Source organism: Gossypium arboreum, chromosome 4 (assembly GCF_025698485.1).
Source record: "Gossypium arboreum isolate Shixiya-1 chromosome 4, ASM2569848v2, whole genome shotgun sequence".
Taxonomy (NCBI): domain Eukaryota; kingdom Viridiplantae; phylum Streptophyta; class Magnoliopsida; order Malvales; family Malvaceae; genus Gossypium; species Gossypium arboreum.
Window position 1 is genome coordinate 120,863,145 of NC_069073.1, and position 21,331 is coordinate 120,884,475.

A 21,331-nucleotide genomic window follows, 5' to 3' on the forward strand; every position below is an offset into this window, starting at 1 on the left:
AGATTTTTATTATTTTGTCGATTGAGTCTTAGCTCAATTGGCATCAACATTGTTGTGACGTGGGTTTGAGTGTAGTGAAGTATTTTATCATTTTATTTAAGGGTTGGAGAAAATTATGAGTAATTCTAAATATTGTATCAAAAACACAAAAATTAAGAATTGTGATACTATACTCATACGAAAGGAAGTAAATAAAAAAGAATTCTTACTATTTTGGGATGGCCAAGACTATTTGCCGTATTCAAGATTTTAAGAACTTGATTAGCGATTAAAACTGTCAGGTTACTGGTTTATCCAATCGGTTCGATTGGTACATTCGGTTCAATTAAATAATTTATTAAAAAATTATAAAAATAAAAATGTATATCAAAAATCCGATTCAACCGATTCTTTTATAATCAAATCAAGTTAAATTGAATTTGTGTTTGAATTAATTAAACGAAAATTTCTGAGTTGGAATTAAAATTCTAACTATGGACTTTTCTCCTTCAATTTAGATACATAAGAGGATGGTAGGTCAATAAGAAAGTTTTGTGTATGATAGTACAATTTAATATAAGCTATTAACAACTTGAGAAACAGAAATTCCAAATAGAAATAATTAAGATCTCCATGCCAAGCCACCTTAATTACTTTCACAAGCATATATATATATTAATGAACAATTTTTTTTATACGTTGTAAGGCAGGCATGCATGCATATCACTTGGCTTCATCTAAAGACACACCACTGGCAGTAACGGTACTAACACTTTGCCCTTCTTCAACCCTTTTCCACCCATCTCCGATCCGATTTTCTCCCGATTCTTTCGCCGTATCGTACGACGCGTGTAACCCGAAAAAGAAATAATACAACAACAAAACACACGTCCATATCCCGAACCTTTTGAATGATGCACCATCAATCGATCCCAATAGGAATATATTTATCGCTATAGACAAAGATGGCAACCATGGCACCAATGGTACACCCCATACCTTTGGTTTCCTCGCTTGTTTGATGAACACCGCTATTCCCGCGGTGGCTAAGAACCAAATCGGCATCGTAATCACGTACGCAACCCAATCGTTGTTTTCACTTACACCCCAATAAGTAGCTGTTGCGGTCGAAGACCCTAAAATAAGAATTAGGCATGTGATTAGTTTGTCACGGTCGGTCGTACTCGTCTCTCCGCTCACGTAATAACGTCGAACTATAAGAGCGAGAGCCACGAGCAAGAAGATGAATAACGTCGATATCGAGAGAAGATCGGCGAGAATCTTGAGATCGGTGAAGAAAGCGATAATCGCGGTCGCGATAAGCATGACAATTGTGGCGTTGATTGGTGTACCGGTTTTCGGATGGACTTGTGCTAGCCATGGTGGCAACATGTGTGTTCGAGCAATATGTGTGAGGTATCGAGCTTGACCAACGGCACCGACAAGTAAGACCGTCGTCATGCCTTTCAACGCACCGGCGGCCACGACGTACTTAGCCCATGACATCCCTACAGCTTCAAACGCTACTGAAAACGGTGCGTCCTTGTCTATCTTCGGGTACGGTTGCATTAAGCATAACACAACGGAAAGCAAGCAATATGCAGCCGTTGTTATCGCCATCGAGCCTACAAGACCGATAGGGATATCGCGAGCGGGGTTCTTTGTCTCTTCGGCCATCGTCGAAACAGCATCGAACCCAACGTAGGCGAAGAAAAGCACGGCTGAAGACTTGAAAATACCACGAACACCAAAGGGAGCGAAGTTGCTATAGTTTTTGGTATCGGCTTTCGTAAAACCGGCGATGATTATGAAGAGGATAACGATGACGTGGATGATGGAAGCGATGTAATTGAAGCGTGATGAGCCCTTTGTGCTAAGGACGGCGAGAACGCATATGACACAAACGACAACGACAGCGATAGGATCGAGTTTACTGTAGTCATTGGGCATGCTGTGGACTATGATGACGAAATCATCGGAATCATGGTTGCAAAGGGTGGCGAAATAGGAAGTCCACGACCGAGCCACCGCAGCACCACCGATAACGTACTCCAAGAGGATGTTACCGGCAGCAATATAGGCAATGAAATCACCTAATTCCACTCTAAGGTATGCAAACGAGCCACCTGAAAAATGAAAATTAATTTAGAGAAATTAATGTTAAAATATGCTTTTAATCCCTATATTTTTCATACATTTGTAATTTAGTTTCTTTATACTTATTTCTGAAAATTTAATTTCAAAATTTTTGGATTTTAAAATTGTGATATTTTGAAATTAAAAAAAATTCACTTGATAATCATATAAAAAATAAATTTATTTAGGAGTGAATATAGAAATCTTATTAGTAATATTCAAAATTGAATTATAAATTTTTAGAGGTTAAAATATAATTTTATCATTTATTAATTAATGAGTATTTAGTATTTTAAGAAATTAAATAGATTTTTTTTATTTTCAAAGAAAAGATTAAAGTGTAATTTTATTATATATTAATTTATAATTCTACCATTTGTAAAAGGATTAAACTATAAAATTTTCATTTTGGGGAACAATGTGTTAATTATTGGACTTAAAAAATAAATAGAAATTGTAGCATATTTTAATTAGAGATTAAATATCAAATTCAGCACAATAGAGGGACTGAAACTAGAATTAGACCTCAGATAATTATTAGTATACTATTTACCAGCAACGGGAATTTCAACGGCGAACTCAGTGTAGCAAAATACGGAAAGCATGGCTGACACTCCGGACACCACGAAGGACAAAACCACTGCGGGGCCGGAGACTTGTTGTGCTTGAAGTCCGGTGAGAACGAAAATTCCGGATCCGATGACGGCACCGATACCAAACCAAATAAGGTCCCACCACGAGAGGTTCTTCTTCATCTCATGTTGGCTTCGAGCCTTGATTTCATGGAGCTCCGTTGAGTCAAGCGATCGGGTCAAAACCCGATTCATGAACCGATTCGGAGTTTCTTTCAGCGCTTGGACGTAATTGCCCCAGCTCTTAAACGATTCCTCAGGGAGAAAGTCGTCTTTTCCGCATGAACACCCTCGTCGCCTTAACCCTTCGTCTTCCCCGGTTACACCATCAACCCCCATAGTATTTTTCATCACAAAAATGAAAAAAAAAAAAGGCTTTTAAATTAAATCTCTCACAAAATGTGAGAATTTTGGGTATTAAATAGAGGATTAAGGTAAGTGTAATAATCCGGCAATAGATACTGAGACAAAAAAGTTGTAGCATGTCTGTTCGAAAATAACCAATGATTTCGATTAAAAATTGAAAAATATCAATAAAAATATTTTATTAAACTAATCAGTATAATTGTCAATATAATTTTTATGGAAAAAATAAAATAAAAGACAAAACAAGTAGCAATGATTCCCATTCACGTTACCACCTATCTAAATATGTTTAGAATCTTACCTATGCATTTTCATTGATGAATAAATATTATTTTTTATGAATTTTTAATTGTTTATTTACTTGGAGAAATTGTTGCTGGAACTAATGGTGGTTTGATTGACTAAAAGACAAAACTTATATTTCAAAACAGAATAATCCAAAACCAAAAATACTAAAGGTACCGTAGTGTGTCTGCTTCATCGTTCTAAACCTGAGAATTCAAACTTGAAACCTGGAAATGACGGGCAATGGAGTTCAAAGGAGGGAACGAGAGAACTCAACATGGAGACGAGCTCGGGACAGAAAGACACTAATGTGGCTCAACAGGAGGAACCTGAGGGAGGGAATGGATGAGACGCTACCTTCACAAGACAACCAGTCTTCGTATATGGAAGTGAACCAAGAGATGCGAACAAGAAGGAATGCTTTAGGGAGTTCCAACCCTAGGTATTTGAGGAATGCAGGGAGAGGTACAGGAGGTGGAATCTAAGAAGTCAGTTTGTAGAAGCGACTCGAAGCCGGGTTCCCATTTTTATCTCTCCTCCACCTATGCTGCCATTTCTGAATCTCCCTTGCTCAGCATGGCAAGTTCTTGTCCAGAGAGACCGAAACAATGTGGGAGATGGCCAATCGTTCATGGAGATTCTGAGGGAAAGATTGGAACAGGATGTGATGGAAGCTCACCTGAAAAGGCAAGCGATATCAGCCTTCGAGCTTCTGGTCAATCCGAGAATCTATACTTTTCGATCCGGGTGAAGTCCTTGTTGATTCAAGGGACCCCATCAGGGTGAAGTTAAGACCTTTGTTTCCACTTCCTCGGAGACAGGTAGAACCCTCAACGCAGGGAGCTGAATCTCCCACAAACTCCACCCACAATAATCTGTGGCACTGCAGAGTTGCTCATCACCATGAATTCCGCCAATCTGTTTGGGATATGGTCAGATTCTACGACCCTCATTTGATGATCATCACGGGAACCAGGGCCTGTATTGGTGACGTCAGAAACATTGTGGACAATCTACCTTTTGATGGATGCATGGACACTCGAACCATAGGTTACCAAGATGGGATTTGGCTCCTTTGGAAATCCAACATGGTCACTGTCGAAGAACCTTGTAGCACGGAACAAGAGACCCATGCACTCGTCAAGGTACGTGCTTCTTCCATCTCTTGGTTATTATCTGCTGTACATGCTAGCCCTAGGCTTGCTGAGCGTAAACTGTTATGGAGTAACCTGAAATAGGTGTTATCTAGGCTTGATAAAAAAGGTGACTAGTAAGCATAAATTACCTTGGATTATCACGGGTGACGTTAATGAGGTGTTATCTAGGCTTGATAAAAAAGGTGGTCTTCCTGTTGATCATTCCCGTATTAATGCTTTTCATGATTGTCTTAATGCTTGCAACATGTTAGATCTCGGTTTTATTGGAGCATGAAAGAGTACCAAGAGATTCTTGATCAAGAAGCGGACCTTGGGATTATGAAATCTAGAGTGGAGTGGCTTGTTGAAGGTTACTAGCTTCTTCCACCTCACTACTGTTAAGAGAAGAAGTCACAACAGGATTATTGGTTTAAATAACAATTTCCGCACTCGGTCAACTAGTAAGGAGAGGATCAGCTCAATCATTCGAAGCTATTTTCATGATTTGTTTAGATCTAGTAGGGAGGTCAATGAGTTGTCGCCTCTACATTCTGATCTTCAGTGGCCTAGACTTACCTTGGATGAGAAATTCTCTTACTGCCCCTTTGAGTGAGGTGGAAATCGCGAAAGTTGTTTGTTCTTTCCGAAATCTCAAGCCCCTAGCTCGATTAAGGATTATAGGCCTATCAGCCTTTGTGATACAACGTATAAGATCATCACTAAGCTGATGGTAACCGGATTAAGGCCTCTTTTGGAGAAAATGATCTCTCCACTGCAAGGTAGCTTTGTTCCTGGGAGACAAATTACGGACAATGCTGTTATTGTGCAAGTTGTCCATTCCAGATAAGCTTGAATGGAGTTTCATTAAAAAAAAAAATCTCGAATTGTTTGATTTTCCTTGTAACTGGAGGAATCTGATTTTGGATTGCATATCCTCTTCCACTTTGTTGGTCCTTAATGGTGAACAACTTCCTATGGTCGAACCTTCTCGAGTCATTAGACAAGGAGACTTACTCTCACCCTACTTGTTTATCAAGTGCATGGAATTTCTAAGCTTGCAAACCCATAAAGCTTGTGAGGAGAAAAGATGGAAGCCCATCCGTGCATCTAGAAGTGATCCTAAAATTTCTGGCCAAGGGAAGAACACAGGACATATGTAATCGTATTGTAGGTGCAGACATGCCCTTTTTGTGACCAACAGCAGGAGACTATCGAGTACCTTTTTAGGAACTGCTCAGTCACAAAACAATGGTGGAACAGCATATGGCCTCCTATGGCTATGAACCAGTTGGTTCAGGGAAATTTCAAGCTGAGCTTTAGGCTCTCAAGGATGGATTGAAATTAGCCATAGAAGCTAATATTTCGAACCTTATTGTATGAACCTCATACGTGCTGAGGCCGTGGGGGAAGTGATGTACTGTAACACTTTTATCTGTCAATCTATTTTGCTCTGTTTCTGAAAAAAAGAATTCTGTCCTTGAATTTAAGCATTTTTTCCACCTTAACCTTTAAATTTTTATTTGATATATTTTAGTCTCAAAATTTAGCAGCTTTTCTTGATTTGGTCCTTAAATTTGGATGCAGCATTGCAATGCCACTTCATCACTTTGAAATTTTTTTCTTTATAAATATTTTAATAAATTTTGGTATTTTTTAGATTTTATATAATTTTTAAATATTCAGGTAATGATGAGATATAATATCAACGTACGTTATCATATATTAAGAGAATTCAGTTTAGAAACTAAATTAGAAAAATTATCAAGTTTTGAAATTAATATAGACAAAAAAAAATATAGGGATCAAGTTAAAAAAAGTTATCAAGTCCAGGGATTAATTGTTGTTTTATCCCTTTATTTTATAAGTGGCATACCCGACATTTGGTTGAGCGTGAGCCTAAAAGAAATAGGCAAGGGTTTTAACTATTAAAGCTCAGTTAAGCCGTAGCTCTTCTTCTTCTTCTTCTCCACCAAAAACACCACTCAAAACAATGAACTCACTAGCAAAATTCGCAGCTTCACAATCACATAATGCCTCAAGAAGGTGGCTAGCTTCGCAGCTATTCACCACTTCAACCGCCGCCAAACGCTGCTCTAAATCCGGCATACCCTCCGACACTAAACCCCCAACAGCACAGGAATGGCCTAGGCCTTCTAAGATACCTTACCAACCCAAGGCGGCTAATTCCGTCACCCTTTCCGGTTACATTAATATGCCCGTACAATTCGAAGCAGCTTCCGATGGGAAATTCTGGGCTGGCACTGTTATTTCACAGAACCCTTCCTATGATTCTCCTCCTCTTTGGTAAATTTCCCATTTTATTTCGATTTTAATGAAATTCACTGTTTTTTATTTTACAAGTTTCATGATTTTACTTGCGTTTTCTTTTCATATTAGGATTCCGATTATTTTTGAGGGTGATTTGGCTCACATGGCTGCTTGTCATCTTAAAGAAAATGATCATGTTTACATTGATGGGCAACTCAGTGCTGATCCACCTTCTAATGCAACTCGTAATCAAGCCAGTGTACAGGTATGAAGCTTAAATTGTTCTAAGTATTTGTGGGAAAACATTTTATTTTGTATATGATTAGCAGTTGAGAAATATTGGGATATTAGGATTAAGTTCATAATAGGTGTAAATGAGAGACAGGTGCTCGAAAGTTACTCGAGCATGACTCGAATGGTAATTATTGAGCTGAGTTTGAGCTCAAGCAGCTCGAGTTATCGGTTGAGTCGAATTTGATCTTCAGTAATATCTAACTTGAAGGGTTCGCTATACTTATCAAGCTTTTTGTTTTTAATATTTTTATGTTATTAAATTGCATTATTACCTTTAATTATAGTATTATTAACCCTAAGTTTAATTATTAAGTCGTGCTCAAGTTCAAGCTTAAATAAGTATGAGCTTGATTGAGCTTAGTTATGAAAATTGATAAACAAGCTTAATTGAGCTTGAGCAGTATAAAAGTACCATGAAAGCTCTTGTACTAGAAGTCAGATTACATTTTGCCCCTTTAACTCAAAAAATAGGTTATTTAGTTCGTATACATTAGATCAAAGGGCAAATTGGTCATTTTTGTATAAGAATTCATCCATTTGTACTGATAAAAATTGTGTAGTTGACAGAATAACTAGAGAGACTCATTTTTAACTATAGAAATGAATGAAATTTTTAATGGGAGAATCAATTTGCTTTTTGATCTAATATAAAGTAACTAATTTTCCTATTTAGTGGAGGGACAAAATGCAATCTGACTCTTAATACAGGAGCCTACATGATACTTTTACCAGCTTGAGCTCAAGTGGCTTGATTATTTCTCGAGCTGAGCTCGAGCTTAAAAATAGATGTTCGATTGAGCTCAAATAGAATATCAAGCTTCAAATTTTTAGTCAAGCTTGAGCTTGTCGGTATTTGGGCTTGACTCGATTACACCCTAGTTCATCACTCTATAAATGTGTGGTTCATTGAGCATATGGTGGAAAATAACCTGCCTAGTAAAAATATTACTCTCAAACATAACGCAGCTATAAGATTTGTCCTAATGTTATTAGGTTAACTGTGTAACCTAATTTACAAATGAAACTGATGAAGATATCTTTTTATCATCAATGTCCATAGTTTTCTTTTTCTTAATAAAAAGATGTATTGTGCATATAGTTGAGAGATACCATCTCCAGATGGTGTAATATCCTTAGCTTGTACATGGTAGGTTATGGTGCATGCTATCAACTTTGTCGATGAATCATCTCCCAAGACAAAAAACATTGCTTCCTTTAAAACCAAAAGGACCTCAAGGCATTCTGGTGAGGCTCTATGGTTTTATCTTATAGTATTTTTCGATCATGGATGAATATAAGTTAATTTCTTTTAGATGATATATTTTGTATTTTAAGTCTTTCATCAAAGCTGAGATTTTTATTATGTCTATCGGCATTGATGCTAGGTTACGGTTGACTAGAATGTATATGCATTGTATTCTACTAGAAATTGTTTCATATATGGTAAATGTATCATGGAGATCCTTTTATTTGTGGTGGACTTCCTTCTAAAAAAATAGGCAAATTAATCATTGTATGATAGATCAAAAAGCAAGTTGGTCCTTCTGTTAAAATTTTCATTTATTTTTACCATTAAAAATTGATCTCTATATGTCAGCATGAGGAATATGTGGCACGTCATATATCAATGTCTGGTTATTTTATCACTTACGCTTATTTTTAATAATACAAATAGATGGAACTTTTAACAAAAAGAACCAATTTGCTCTTTAATCTAACAGTACAGGGACTAATTTACCTATTTTTTTTTAGTAGAGTGGGCAAAATGCAGTCTGATTCCTAATATAAGGGCCTCCATGGTACCTTTACCTTCGTATATTGATTCCATCAATGAATCCAACGGAACCTGAGTGATCTCAGTTTTCAATCTAAAGGCTTATGCTTATCATCTCCATTACTGAAATTTATTGTTGTTTGAAAGTTGCTTCTAGGGCTTAATTTTTATGTTTTTGTTGGTTTTAGTCTTCGCCGAGCTCACTAAGTAGACTTCGTAACTCTTTTTCAGATAGTACTGGGAAAGATGCTGAACCTGCAGCGAATACATGGAGAGATCTTCTAGATAATCCAAAAGAATGGATGGATTACCGTGAACATAAGCTTAATGGATCAGTAATCCTCTCATTCGATTCATCTTTTGCCTTCTTTGCCATGGAATTAGTGCTTATCGTTTTATTTAACAGGTAAAACCCAAATATCCTGATTTTAAACACAAAGATGGTGTTCTTGCACTTTGGCTCGATAGTGCACCAAAGTGGGTTGTACCAGAACTCGAAGGACTGAAATTCGATATTCCTAAACTGAAACCACCTAAAGGTATAATTTTTAAATAGATATCATATTGGCTTCATTGCAATGGTTTGAATATAGCATCTATGATGATGATGCATGGTGTCTTATAATTTGACTAGATTTAGTGGAAGGACCCTGGAAGGACTTGGTTGAAAACCCGAATAAGTGGTGGGACAATAGATTGCAAAAGGTATAAATGAGTGCTGTTCTACTCTTTGGTTGAACTGAGTTTTATTTTTGTCATTGATTTATTGTTTCTTGCCACTCGCAGATAAACGGCAAGGTGAAGGAAAAATACCCCGATTTCAAACACAAAGAAACCGGCAAGGTTTTATGGGTTAGTGACATGCCAACTTGGGCGGAATCTAAGTTGCCGCCTTTAAATAGTAAAAAATGGTCCGGCAACTCATGAAAGGAAATAGGTAAGGCTAGTTTAGCATTACTTTTGTGGTCAAGAAAGAACCTTAGGTTGGTTTCAAAGTGGAATGAAACAGATTCATTGTTGAGTTGACACACTGAGTTAGCAACAGGGGTTAAAAGGTGCATTCTTTGTGACTGTTATTTCGTCTTTGTTGTAGGGATTAATTTACTTTTGTTCAAATACAGTATATATATACTAGAGTTAATATATCTTTTGCTCCCTCAACTTGGTCACTTGTATTATTTGACCTAATTAGTATTTAAACTTCAATTCCAATGTACACTTTGGTACCTTAGTAATGATACCGCTAAAATATGTTAGTGTAATATTAACGGTTAATATCATGGTGAAATTTAGTAATTTCAAGTTTTGACACGTAAAATTAATAAATAAATATAAAATTTTAAGCACAAGGAATTAATTTGGATAAATAGCAACTATTTATCTAGATTTATTCTGGATATATTTTAATAATTTTATATATTTTGTAAAATATGATGTGAAATAATATATTTTATAAATATAAAATTTTATATATTTTAGTTTCAAATAATATAAAAATTAACATTTTATTAAAAACTAAAAATTATAAAATTACTTTTAAAATCATTGTTCAGGTTCAAAAGTATTTTGACAATCACTATTTGAGATTCATTTCTTTAGTGTAAAAAAATAAATTTTTATAATTTTAAATATTTTTAATTTTTACCACAAGGACTATCAATTACCACCATGTTATTAACCATTAATGTCATGATTACGTATTCTCTCATTTTGGCCCTAAACCCCATATGATACACAAGTATAATCATTTTTTCGTATTTTTCATATATTTAGAAGATGTTATTCTCATACCCCACTTTAAAAAAAATGAAAAATTCATATAAAATAACCAACAGTTCTGATTAGTGTAGACATGGACCATCCTAAATGTGTCGGACACAAATATGGAACAGTCTCGGGTCAAAAAAACTCAATGAACATTATATGTTTTTTTTCTGTTTTAGTTTGAGTTTAAAACTATGGTAAAAATGGACAAGTTAAAACCATGTCCTAAAATATCACACTGATGGGAAGAACTTGTTAAGATTAAAGGGCAATGAATAGAACTCTTCGCTTCTCGTATCTGTTTTGAACGATCGGAACTTGTCCCACCAGTGCATTCCGCGATCTTTCCTAGTAGCGTTATCCTTCCGGTGCAATGTAACGTCAAGGAACATTGCCAATAAACCAGCAACGAATACTTCCGACGAGAAAGGCACGTTGATCATGTCGTTGAACTGCAAAATAACAAGGGATTTAATGAGTTTGAAGATCATTAAATGGAGTCATCAAAAGGGTAAAATGAAAATGAGATAGTTACCCATCTGGCTCTGGTATGAACCGGACCGTAACTGTTAACAGCGGTGTACTCGTTGAAGTATTGTGGTATTGATAAGCCCATGAAAACCGAGAAACCTAATATGAACTTTGTTCTGAAACTGTTTAGATTGCAGAACTGAAGTAACCCGAGACCGGCTGAACCCACATATGCAAAGAAAAGACAATATAAAGCTGCGATAATCGGGGCTGGAATCGAGGCGAATACAGCTCCAAATTTTCCTGATTTAGAATGTATGGGAAGTTATAAACATGTATGAAAGATAGGTGGATAGATGGTGTTCACCATTTGAAACTGACCAAGAATCGAGAAGAAGATCATGAACCCTGCAGATATTTGAACAACTCTTCGACTGCCAACACGAGTTAGTGCCAACAAACCGGCATTCTCACTGCATCGAATGCAAGTCGGTTAAACAGAAAGTATAAAATTCTTAATTTAGACAATCAATGCTCAAAAGAATCTTACGCCGAAACAGATGATCCATTCCCGGTTCCAAAAATCCCAGAAAAGAGAATGCCAACACCCTACAATCGAAACAAAACATGACATTAGAAGCGGAATAAAACTGGCATCGGACGAACATAAAACATTTTACCTGCCAACCGATGCCACGGCTGAGAATAGAAGGGGGCAACGGAGTAGCACTTGCATATCTCGAAACCGCAATGAAGGTACCGGTAGACTGTTTAATCATAAAAAAGATCAGAGTAATAGCAAATATTTTAGGAAATGGATATTGAGATTATGAAAACGAAGAAACGAACCTCTACTAGAGCGACAAACGAGGCTGCCATCATAGCAAAAGATTCTCCGGCATCGAATGAAGGAGCTCCCCATTGAAACGGATATGGAACTCTTATCCTATCACCATTCAGTAATAATTTCATAATTGATAGGGTCCGTATCACCGTAAGATTATATTGCCTTGAGAAAAAAAGCCTTACCAAGGAGCAGCACCTATAATCCCGGCACGATCGGTTCGACAGCTTAATTGAGTTTTAGGTCCGGTGTTCTTATATGCCCCACCAACAGTGAGGAGGTGAGCATATATCCAAACAATCACGACTGAGAATATGACAGCAAAACGATCAAACACGTGCCGTTCCCCACGTACCATATGAGGTATATACTGCAACAAACTCATTGAAGTGTTCGTTACGATCCAACAAAATTATCGACCTATTTAGTGTCACTATTGCTGAGCATCGAAACTACCTGTGAGAAAATTAAGAGAAGGACGATCTGTGGCAACCCAATCTCTATACATTTCGCGAGCTACAAAAGAGGTGGACTGGACTTAAGAAAACAAGAAATCGAGCAAGCAATTTTACGGTGACATTGTAGAAGATGTTGATACGTACTACGGGAAAACCGAGTTCATAGAGCCCAAAACCGGACATAGCAACTAACGGAACAGCAGACAACGGACTTAACAACCTGTATAAGCATCAAAAGGGTATAAAAACAAACAAACGAAGCTACCACAAGTCTCCAATCAAACACTAAATCGAACATGATTACTACAATCACACATATCGTTACCTTTCTTGTATCGAAAGGTAGCACAACAGAGCAGAATAGAAATTAGTTACTTAAACCACAAGCAATGCTTTTAGCTCACCTAGCAACATTACGCCAAAGGCCACTAAACCCGAGAACAATCTGAAGAGTCGAAGCAACAATAAGAGGACCTTGTATTCCACGCATTATTTTCTCGAATTTCTGCATATTCATCGATCAAAGCCGGTCCAATTCAGATTTTTTTCGGATTTACATTATATATAACACTACAAAAGCTATAGGATCATATTGAAAAAGGCAAACCTCTTCGGGATTCACAATATCACTATACCGGCCGGCCAAGATGATCGAGATTGTCGTTGGGACAAAAGTGTATGAACCTCCGATCACTGCCGGTAAACGGGTACCGAAAAACGTTTGAAACAACGTGTTCACACCAGCTACAAATAACAATGTTTGGATCATCTTGGCTTTCTCTTCCTAATACAATGAATCGTACACAATGGTGAAGCGCATAAGCACACAAAAAAGGGATAAACTGCACCCATGGTTACTAAACTATTAGTAAGTTTACGGTTTGGTCAATCTACTTCAAAAAATTACAAAATGGTCACTGAACTTAACAGCACCCTTTAATAGTTTAGTGACTTAAATAAAAACATTCGAATAGTTTAATAACCTTGGGTGTAGTTCACTAAAAAAAACAAAACCAAAAACATGAAGAACACTAATTGAATGTAATAATAAAAACATACATTTCCACCTCCCATTTGTGGAACTAGAGATGTTGGTATAAGAACAGTTGTCCCAAGCATCACCAAGTAATGTTGAAAACCCAATAATATAGCCTCAGCTGCAACGATAGACCAACAAAAAGATATTTTGATTCAATTATAAGACTTGAATGTAAAAGCAATGTTGAAGAGATATTTTTTGTTCCTCAATGTCCGTTTTATGGTATATGAAAATTAATATTCGAAGTTTATGGTTATGGGCGAAACTAGAAAATTACTTTAGGAATTTATCATGACAATAACTTGTAATTTTTTAAATTCTGAAAGGTCTACAAGGAATTTTACCATTTTGAGAGGCTAATGCCATCTCCTACTAAGTGTCTGTTTGCATAGAAAAAATTGAATTTTTTTTGTCAAAAGAATAATTTATTTTCACATTTAAAAACCGACATAACCGATAGAATAATTAAATAGTGATATGAACGTCATGTATCCCACATTCTAACATATATACGGATCAATTTTTAATAGTAAAAATTGACGAATATTGTCCATTTCTGAATAGAGGGAGCAAAATGAATACCACTTTTAGGCAAGTTCCTCTATGATACTTTTATCGATAGCAACACATTGAGGTCATGTTACTTGTACATAAAACTAGCGAAACATGCAATGAAAAACAAAACCAGAAACGGAAAATGTAGATCATATAGATCAAACCATTCAAAAACAAGCTCAAACAATGAAGAACAAAAAACGAAAAAAAAAGAACTTACGCCAAGGAGGAGGACTAGTAATGCAATAAGCAATGTTAGGTAATTGATCCTTGACTGGATGTGGTTGTAGCTCTTCTTGCTTTGGTGGTGGCGCAGCTCCTCCTCCACCACCACCACCACCACCTCCACCTCCGGCCATTACTTACAAACCTTATGAAAATCAAAACTTTATCAAACCCAAACTCTAAAAAAAAGACCCAAATCACCTAAACCACAAAAATGAAGGAAACAAGTAAAACCCAAAATCAAAATGAGAGGAACTATAAAAAGGTGATGACACAAACTAATGGGGGGAATGAGCTTAAACTTACACACCAATGAGAAAAAACAAAGGAAGCAACTTGAGGGGGCAAAAAGAAAGAATTAAAAAAATAAGAGTGTAAAAAAGTGAAGTGTGAAGAGGAAAAAAGGGGCAAAAGGGCAAAAAATTCCTGTATGGTGTTTGAAGTTTGAACCAAAAGGATTTTCTTTTTTGAATTTCTAAACTTATTTTAATATTCACATACATACCTTTGTTTCTTCAATCACGTAAAGCTAAAGTTTTTGCAGTACGTGAAAAAAAAAAAAAAAAAGAGCATCTGTCCACCGTCACCTTTACCAAAGTAAGCTTAAATTACTCTATCAATCATAGGTTAAATTCTGCTATTAGTCCTTGTATTTTGTTAAAATTTCAGTCCTCATTGAATGATAACAGTTAAATTTATTAAATTATGGTATTTCCAAAATCTGATACACAATCAGATTATCATATTTGTACTGCCTTATGTCAACTTGTTATTTCCACATATTATTCAATAAAAATCTAATTAAAAATTAACGATTATCATTTACGATTCATAATGATTTCACTTGAAGAATATAGATTAAATCTACAATTTTACGCATAGTACGTGACTCGTTTGGGTCATTATTAAAATTTAAAATTTGAGAATTACAAGGACTAAAATTGATCAAATTAAAGTATAAAGACTAAATCTATAACTTTTACAAAGTATAGAGACTAATAGCACAATTTAGCCTTAATTATATATAGTGTGAAAGAAGAAAAAGAAAGGGAAAATAGTATTAAAATTTGGGGAGCAAATCAAAATGAATAAAGCTAATTCTGAGCTTTCTGACCAAGTAAAGAAGAAAGCTTTTTTCTTTCCTTACACCAATGAAGCTTCTTTTTTGTTTTTTCACCTTAGGTCCTTAAGTAATACTTAATATATATAATAATTACCCCTTTTTTTTCCTTAACCATGTCTGCAAATTCAACAATGGAATGCAGTTGTAAACTGTAAATATACCTTTCTGCTCTGAATATAAGCTATGGTGGATGGACAAATGGGTGATTAAGAAATGAGAATTAAATAGAAAAAGGTGATTGGGGAACTTTTTTTTTCAATTAATATTAGCATTAAATTTGGTCAGTTGCAGATTTCTGATGGCTTTTCTTTTTCTTTTTTGGGTACATTCAAGAAGATATTGTGGGCATGCATTGGTTGAGATTCAAGTAAATTATAGTTTATGTGGGAAAAAAATAGTAAATTAAAAGATTTTTGAGAAATAAAATAAATAACTCCGAGTTGTTGCTACTATGGCAAAGATCAAAAGTGTTTTAAGTATTTAGATTCGAATTTTATCATTTTTTTTATACATAGCAAAATATAGTACGTTCTTTCAAAAATGTATTGTATAATATTTTTATAAGTGTATCAACATTTTGAGCAACAATAAAAATGGGAGTGACATTTGATTTTTTTCAATGAACATAATGACGAATGAAATGTAAATTCACCTCAAGATGCTTTCATTTTTGTTATGTGAAATCGGATGTTGACTATGAAATGCTGTTGAGTAGCGAAAGTTTGAGTTCTTTTACTAGATTCATAACCTAAAGAGTTTCAGAGGCAATAGTTGCGGCCGCTCGATGTTTAGCTTCAGTGGAGGAGCAAATAATGGTAGATTGGCTTTTTGAGGATCAATGTCGTACTACGATTAGTGTGATCATGAGCTTAGTTGATGTTTGAGTACATATAAAGATTTGGATCCGTATGGTGAGTGAACTGAAGGCCATAGCTGGAGGTTTGTTTCAAGTAACAAAGAATGCGTTTCACCGCTTTCCAGACGAAAAAAATTAGTTTGTATTTTGGGTTGGAGACAACTTCATTGTTGATAGTAATGGTATTTTGTGGTAGGTCAAAAGTGCCATCAATAAAATGCATGAGAACTTTCAACTTGAGCAGTGTAACTATCCAATATCTAGTGGTATTGAAAAAACCTTATTTTGGACTTGAATTGCTAACACGAAATGATTAATTTTGGAAGTGGAAATTTATATATTGTTTATGATAGTGATAGGTTAAATTATTTAGTTCTATTGATAATTTTAGTATAGGGACTAAATTATAAAACGTAATTATTATTAATTTTTTATTTAAGAAATAAAAGGGACTTAGTTAGAAATTAAGTTAGGGACTATAGAATAATTAGACCAACTCACTTTTGGGTTAGTGGAATGATATTACTATTAATATGGTTGTAATATATATGTAATAGTGTATTATTAATAGATTAAATTTGCCATTAATCATTTCATTAAGCTAAGTGTATATATATTATAATATGTCGATTGAGTATTAGCTCAGTTGGTATGGACATTATTGTCAATATAAGAGGATGTAAGTTCAAATACGCTGAAGCACATTGTCTTTTTATTTAAGAACGGGGGAGGGATAACTACACACTCATAAGAATGTTGGGTTTAAAGGTTAATATTCATACAAGCTTTTATGCTTAAGATTTTAGTGAAAAGTTGAAAGCTATCAGAAAAGCATGTTGTGAATTGATAAATAGATATTCCTATACTATATTTATTAAGTCGAATCTAAATCCGATTGGATAGCTAGTGAAAGATAAGTGTTTTGAACATTAGAGTAGTAAAGGATTAAATTGAATTAAATGCAGTCATGTTTGATTTCATTGATTTGTGTTGAATTATGTGATTAATGACGTTTTCGTAATTGTATTTGTTAGAATTTGTGTGACTTGAATCGCGTTACTTGTTGAATAAATAAATACAGTGACAAAATAAGGGGATTTATGGGGGCGAGAGACCAAGGGCTGTACCATGCTGCACAAATAGAATCCGTATAGAATTACACTTCTTCTATTTGATTTTGATTAGAATAGGTTTTTTCAACCCTTAAATAAATGTAGTCGAAACTCCTTTTGTATTTCCAACATTAGTCAATTTATTCTTCTCTACCCGTGAGTTTTTTTTCCTTAAAAGGATTTACACGTAAAATCTATCTATTATTATTTTTCTTATTTTGCAATCATTCTATTGCCGTTATCGATGTTTACTATAAAAATATTACCGAAACGTCAAAAGTGAAAAGAAAAGAAAAGAAAAATCAAACATTGTTTAGATTTTGCGGTTTGTGCTTCTAGAATTCAATTTCAATTTGCTTCCATAGACTAATTAATCATTAATCAATATGACTATGCATCGAAGTAACAATATCTTTCCATATAAACTTTGAATAACAGGCTCAATAGGTAATATTTGGAAAATGTGATAAATATTCGAAATTGAGTTTGCCATGTATATAAATGTTGAGGCATTGGCAATTATGATTGAAATTCTTAATTAAATGAGATAATTTGAGTTACTTTAACAACGTAATGTGACATCACGTATTCAGATCTTAGAATAAAATCGGGTATGTAGTGTTACAAACAGTCAAATTGAAAAAAATTATTGGTCCGTAAATTTTTGTTAATATTTAATCTAACATAATTATATTTATAACTTTGACTTTTCGAATTAAATTCAAAACAAATAAATTAATATTTTAATTTTGGATCCAACCAAAGTAAAATTATAATAAGAATATTAGAACAAATGGCAACCCCGCCCGATGTCTATTAAAGTGAAGATAGCCTCACATTTATAATATTCGCATGCATGTTATGAGGTTAATTATTAAATATTAAAGTGAAATGCCCATTTTTAATTTAAAATTCGGATTGCATGCTGATTTTGATTTGATGAGTTGGAAAGAACCAGGGCGAAGCCAGAGAAAGCCACAAGGGATTTTTTAATTAAATTCTAAATTTTCATAAATAAAATTACAGTAAAAGTAATATAAACAACTTTATATTAAGAATTAGATTATATTTTATTCATTTTATTCAAAAAATATTACACGTTAAATCAAATAATAAACTGGTCTTTTCATTAAAAATTTTACTCATTTCTACTATTAAAATTTAGTATGACTGATAGAATATTCAGAGAAGTAGTGTTGACATACAAATATCAATTTTAATAGTAGAAATGAATGAAATTTTTAATATAAAGACTCATTTCCTATTTGATCTAACAAAATATAATCCGACTCTTAATATAAAGATCTCCATAGTACTTTTATGTTAAAATTACAAAGCAACAAGTGAAACTAATTAGTTTAGAAGTCCCCCAAAAAAATTAGTTCGTTTGGAGATCATTGAAAATATAATCCGTTATAGTCCAGAGGCGAAGGTAGAATTTTTTTTTTTTTGAGATACAGAATGAAATTATAAATTTTAATAAGAATTAAAAAGTATTTTTACCATTATATTAATTAATATATTTATACTAAAATCATATATATTTTGGAGCCTTGACCCCTTTGGTTAAGTAGAAAATTTTTTCTTCAGCCCCTCAAACATTTTATTTAAGCCCTCTAGTTCTTAATTGAATGACATTTTTTTTTATTTTTGACCTCCCAAAAATAATAATAATGCAATTTAATCCTTTTTAGCTTTAGCCCCGCTAGAAACTTTTAGCTTTAGCCCTTGAAAAGTTTTTAATTTTATCTCGACCCTAAGTAAATTTTTTGGCTTCACCCCTACACATATATCCCTAGTACATGCAAATATATATATATATATATATATATAAATTCAACATACTTTTAACACATTAACAAATACCAATATTACAAAAACATATACCAAACACTCAATGCTATGAAATCAACAAGTAAAATTTTATAAATTTCTCTGCATAAACCCTCACAGAACATAATCAAACTCCCTACACCAAAATGGTACTCAAGATTCAAGCCTAAAACAAACTTCTCTCTCACACACACACACAATTTCCCAATGAAGTGTGACCTATAAAACAAATAAAATAACTGCAAATGATCTTTAAAATTCCTCTATACATTTCACACTTATAACATTTACATCCCCACAACGCTGAAACCGAAGACCTAGCGATATATGGTATGGTTATGGTATTAGCCTCACTCCTCTCCTTGATTGACTATTCCATCTCCGAATAACTTGTAACATTATTTGATTCCAAGTATCTATAGGACCTGGTAGACACCAATGGATGCAGTCGTTCTGAACTTGGTCGTGAACCCCGTTAGCAAACGGAAACGGATACATGTATGGCCCCGGATGACCATCGGGCCTAAGTAAAGACAATTTGGTTACATCCAATGTCTCTAATCTCAACCTACCTTTAAACTTCTTAGCATTTAGCTTTGCAGTTTCCATTTCTTCAACTTCAACAGCTCTCATCTCTGAATCCATCCCTTCAACCCTTTTCTCTCCTTTCCTATAAGGTTTTGTCCTCGGACACGCACCAAACTTATCCCATTGGCCTTCAAAATGCGAAGGTGAAAACGTGGTGAGGAATACATCAATCCCATCACCATTATCAGCCTCTTTCCTTTCAATTATGGTCTTAAGAGCGGTCTTTATAGCCTTCCTCATCACACCATAAAACCCTATCTCACTATGGTTTAGTCCATTACAGTAATGGCAACATAATACTGAACCACTCTCGTAATAAACAGCTGGATGAAGAAACCAATGACCTATTGATAATACAATCATATCTATATGAACCAAATCAGCCCCCCACCTCTCATCAACACTATCCACATACACTTCATTATGATTTGGACCAGTTTTTGATTTCTCAACACCCCTAACTAGAAATGGTGACCAATAAACTGATACAACAATTTTATGAGAATCAAAATGCCATTTACGGAACTTGTTATCTGCCCCACTTGTGTAAACCAGGTTAGGCTTAGAGACAGTAGCTAACATGCAAAGAAGTGATTCCAATTGGTTCCTAGCCATTGAATCACCAACAAAAGCTATATGCTTGTTTCTAAGTAAGCGCAAGAAAGTGTTGGGATCAAACCTTGGAAGCCTACATTTCCTTGGTTTCCATCTCCAAAAAAGATAACCCAAGTCAGGTCTGCCATGTAAGATGCAATTTTGACCTTCTTTGATTGTACCACAGGTTGTGCCATTGTATAAAGGCCCATCCCTGTCATGCACCCATTTGCCATTGCTGTAGTTACATGGATTTTCATAAACATTCCCCTCTGCGGCAAATAAACAAACACATGTGAGCAACAATAAACACACCTAATCCAATACCGAAAACCCAAAAAAACAAATGAATGACATTGACAGTGTACCTTTGGAGAAAGATACAGGAGATTGGTTAACGGAAGATGAGAAAGGGTGAAAATTCAATCGAAAGAGAGCTATGAGAAGAAGAGCAAAAAGGGCATAAGGGGCATAAACAGAACAAGGCAAAAAGAGCTTCTTGTTTAAAGAATAAGAGTTAGAATGGCCTTTGAGTGGACTTGTAACCCCCATAGCTCAACTGGTTTTAAGCTCTCAGCTTGTTTTGGCACTTTGGGTCAGATTTACTTCCCTTAAAACACTATATAAAGTCCTCAAATTGTGTTCTTCAACAAGAACCAAAATGGGTTCTACAAAAAACGTTGGAACTTTTTTGGGTCAAAAAAATGAAAACATGAAAAAAAGGAATCTAATTTATGAATTTTGAAGACTGGGGCAAAAAGGCAACTAGTCTATAGGAAGAATTCAAAATTGTTGTAATAAACAACAATTGTCTTGACCAAATTAAAACAGGTGCCACTCTCTTAAGCCTTTAACTCCATTTCCATGACTGTTTCTTTGCTTTCTGCCTTACGTGCCTGCTGCTTAGTAAGCACTTAATGGCATACATGTCTATAAAAAAGTTAAATATCACTATTAGTCCTTATACTATACATAAATTATGTATTTAGTGTGTATATT

At 34.7% G+C, this 21,331-nt stretch overlaps 4 protein-coding genes across 6 annotated transcripts; 1 reads left to right on the forward strand and 3 right to left on the reverse strand.

Moving 5' to 3' along the window:
- Positions 1–702: 702 nt before the first annotated feature.
- On the reverse strand, positions 703–3,135 carry LOC108459122 (cationic amino acid transporter 1-like). The gene is made up of 2 exons (XM_017758484.2): positions 2,669–3,135; positions 703–2,105 (listed from the first exon to the last, which is right to left on the reverse strand). Exons 1-2 carry the CDS (start codon positions 3,096–3,098, stop codon positions 703–705), a joined length of 1,833 nt encoding a protein of 610 aa, XP_017613973.2. The 5' UTR covers positions 3,099–3,135.
- Positions 3,136–6,406: 3,271 nt separating this feature from the next.
- On the forward strand, positions 6,407–10,031 carry LOC108458358 (protein OSB3, chloroplastic/mitochondrial-like). The gene is made up of 7 exons (XM_017757720.2): positions 6,407–6,838; positions 6,932–7,067; positions 8,248–8,341; positions 9,102–9,205; positions 9,277–9,409; positions 9,505–9,575; positions 9,657–10,031. Exons 1-7 carry the CDS (start codon positions 6,525–6,527, stop codon positions 9,795–9,797), a joined length of 993 nt encoding a protein of 330 aa, XP_017613209.1. The 5' UTR covers positions 6,407–6,524; the 3' UTR covers positions 9,798–10,031.
- Positions 10,032–10,666: 635 nt separating this feature from the next.
- Positions 10,667–14,804, reverse strand: LOC108459372 (nucleobase-ascorbate transporter 7). 3 transcript variants are annotated; one of them, XM_053027087.1, is made up of 14 exons: positions 14,732–14,804; positions 14,222–14,371; positions 13,467–13,564; positions 13,015–13,191; positions 12,812–12,912; positions 12,552–12,627; positions 12,406–12,465; positions 12,135–12,319; positions 11,955–12,051; positions 11,786–11,872; positions 11,656–11,714; positions 11,487–11,578; positions 11,170–11,408; positions 10,667–11,086 (listed from the first exon to the last, which is right to left on the reverse strand). In XM_053027087.1, the coding sequence occupies exons 2-14, from the start codon at positions 14,358–14,360 to the stop codon at positions 10,868–10,870; spliced, it is 1,629 nt and encodes a 542-aa protein (XP_052883047.1). In that variant the 5' UTR covers positions 14,361–14,371; positions 14,732–14,804; the 3' UTR covers positions 10,667–10,867. The 3 variants fall into 3 exon arrangements, with proteins under 3 accessions (XP_052883047.1, XP_052883048.1, XP_017614222.1); XM_053027088.1 differs by lacking the exon at positions 14,732–14,804 and adding an exon at positions 14,537–14,667; XM_017758733.2 differs by lacking the exon at positions 14,732–14,804 and having other exon boundaries at positions 14,222–14,667.
- A 4,342-nt stretch (positions 14,805–19,146) lies between these two features.
- LOC108459458 (xyloglucan O-acetyltransferase 1-like) lies at positions 19,147–21,231 on the reverse strand. The gene is made up of 2 exons (XM_017758831.2): positions 20,701–21,231; positions 19,147–20,604 (listed from the first exon to the last, which is right to left on the reverse strand). The coding sequence occupies exons 1-2, from the start codon at positions 20,882–20,884 to the stop codon at positions 19,487–19,489; spliced, it is 1,302 nt and encodes a 433-aa protein (XP_017614320.1). The 5' UTR covers positions 20,885–21,231; the 3' UTR covers positions 19,147–19,486.
- Positions 21,232–21,331: the final 100 nt, after the last annotated feature.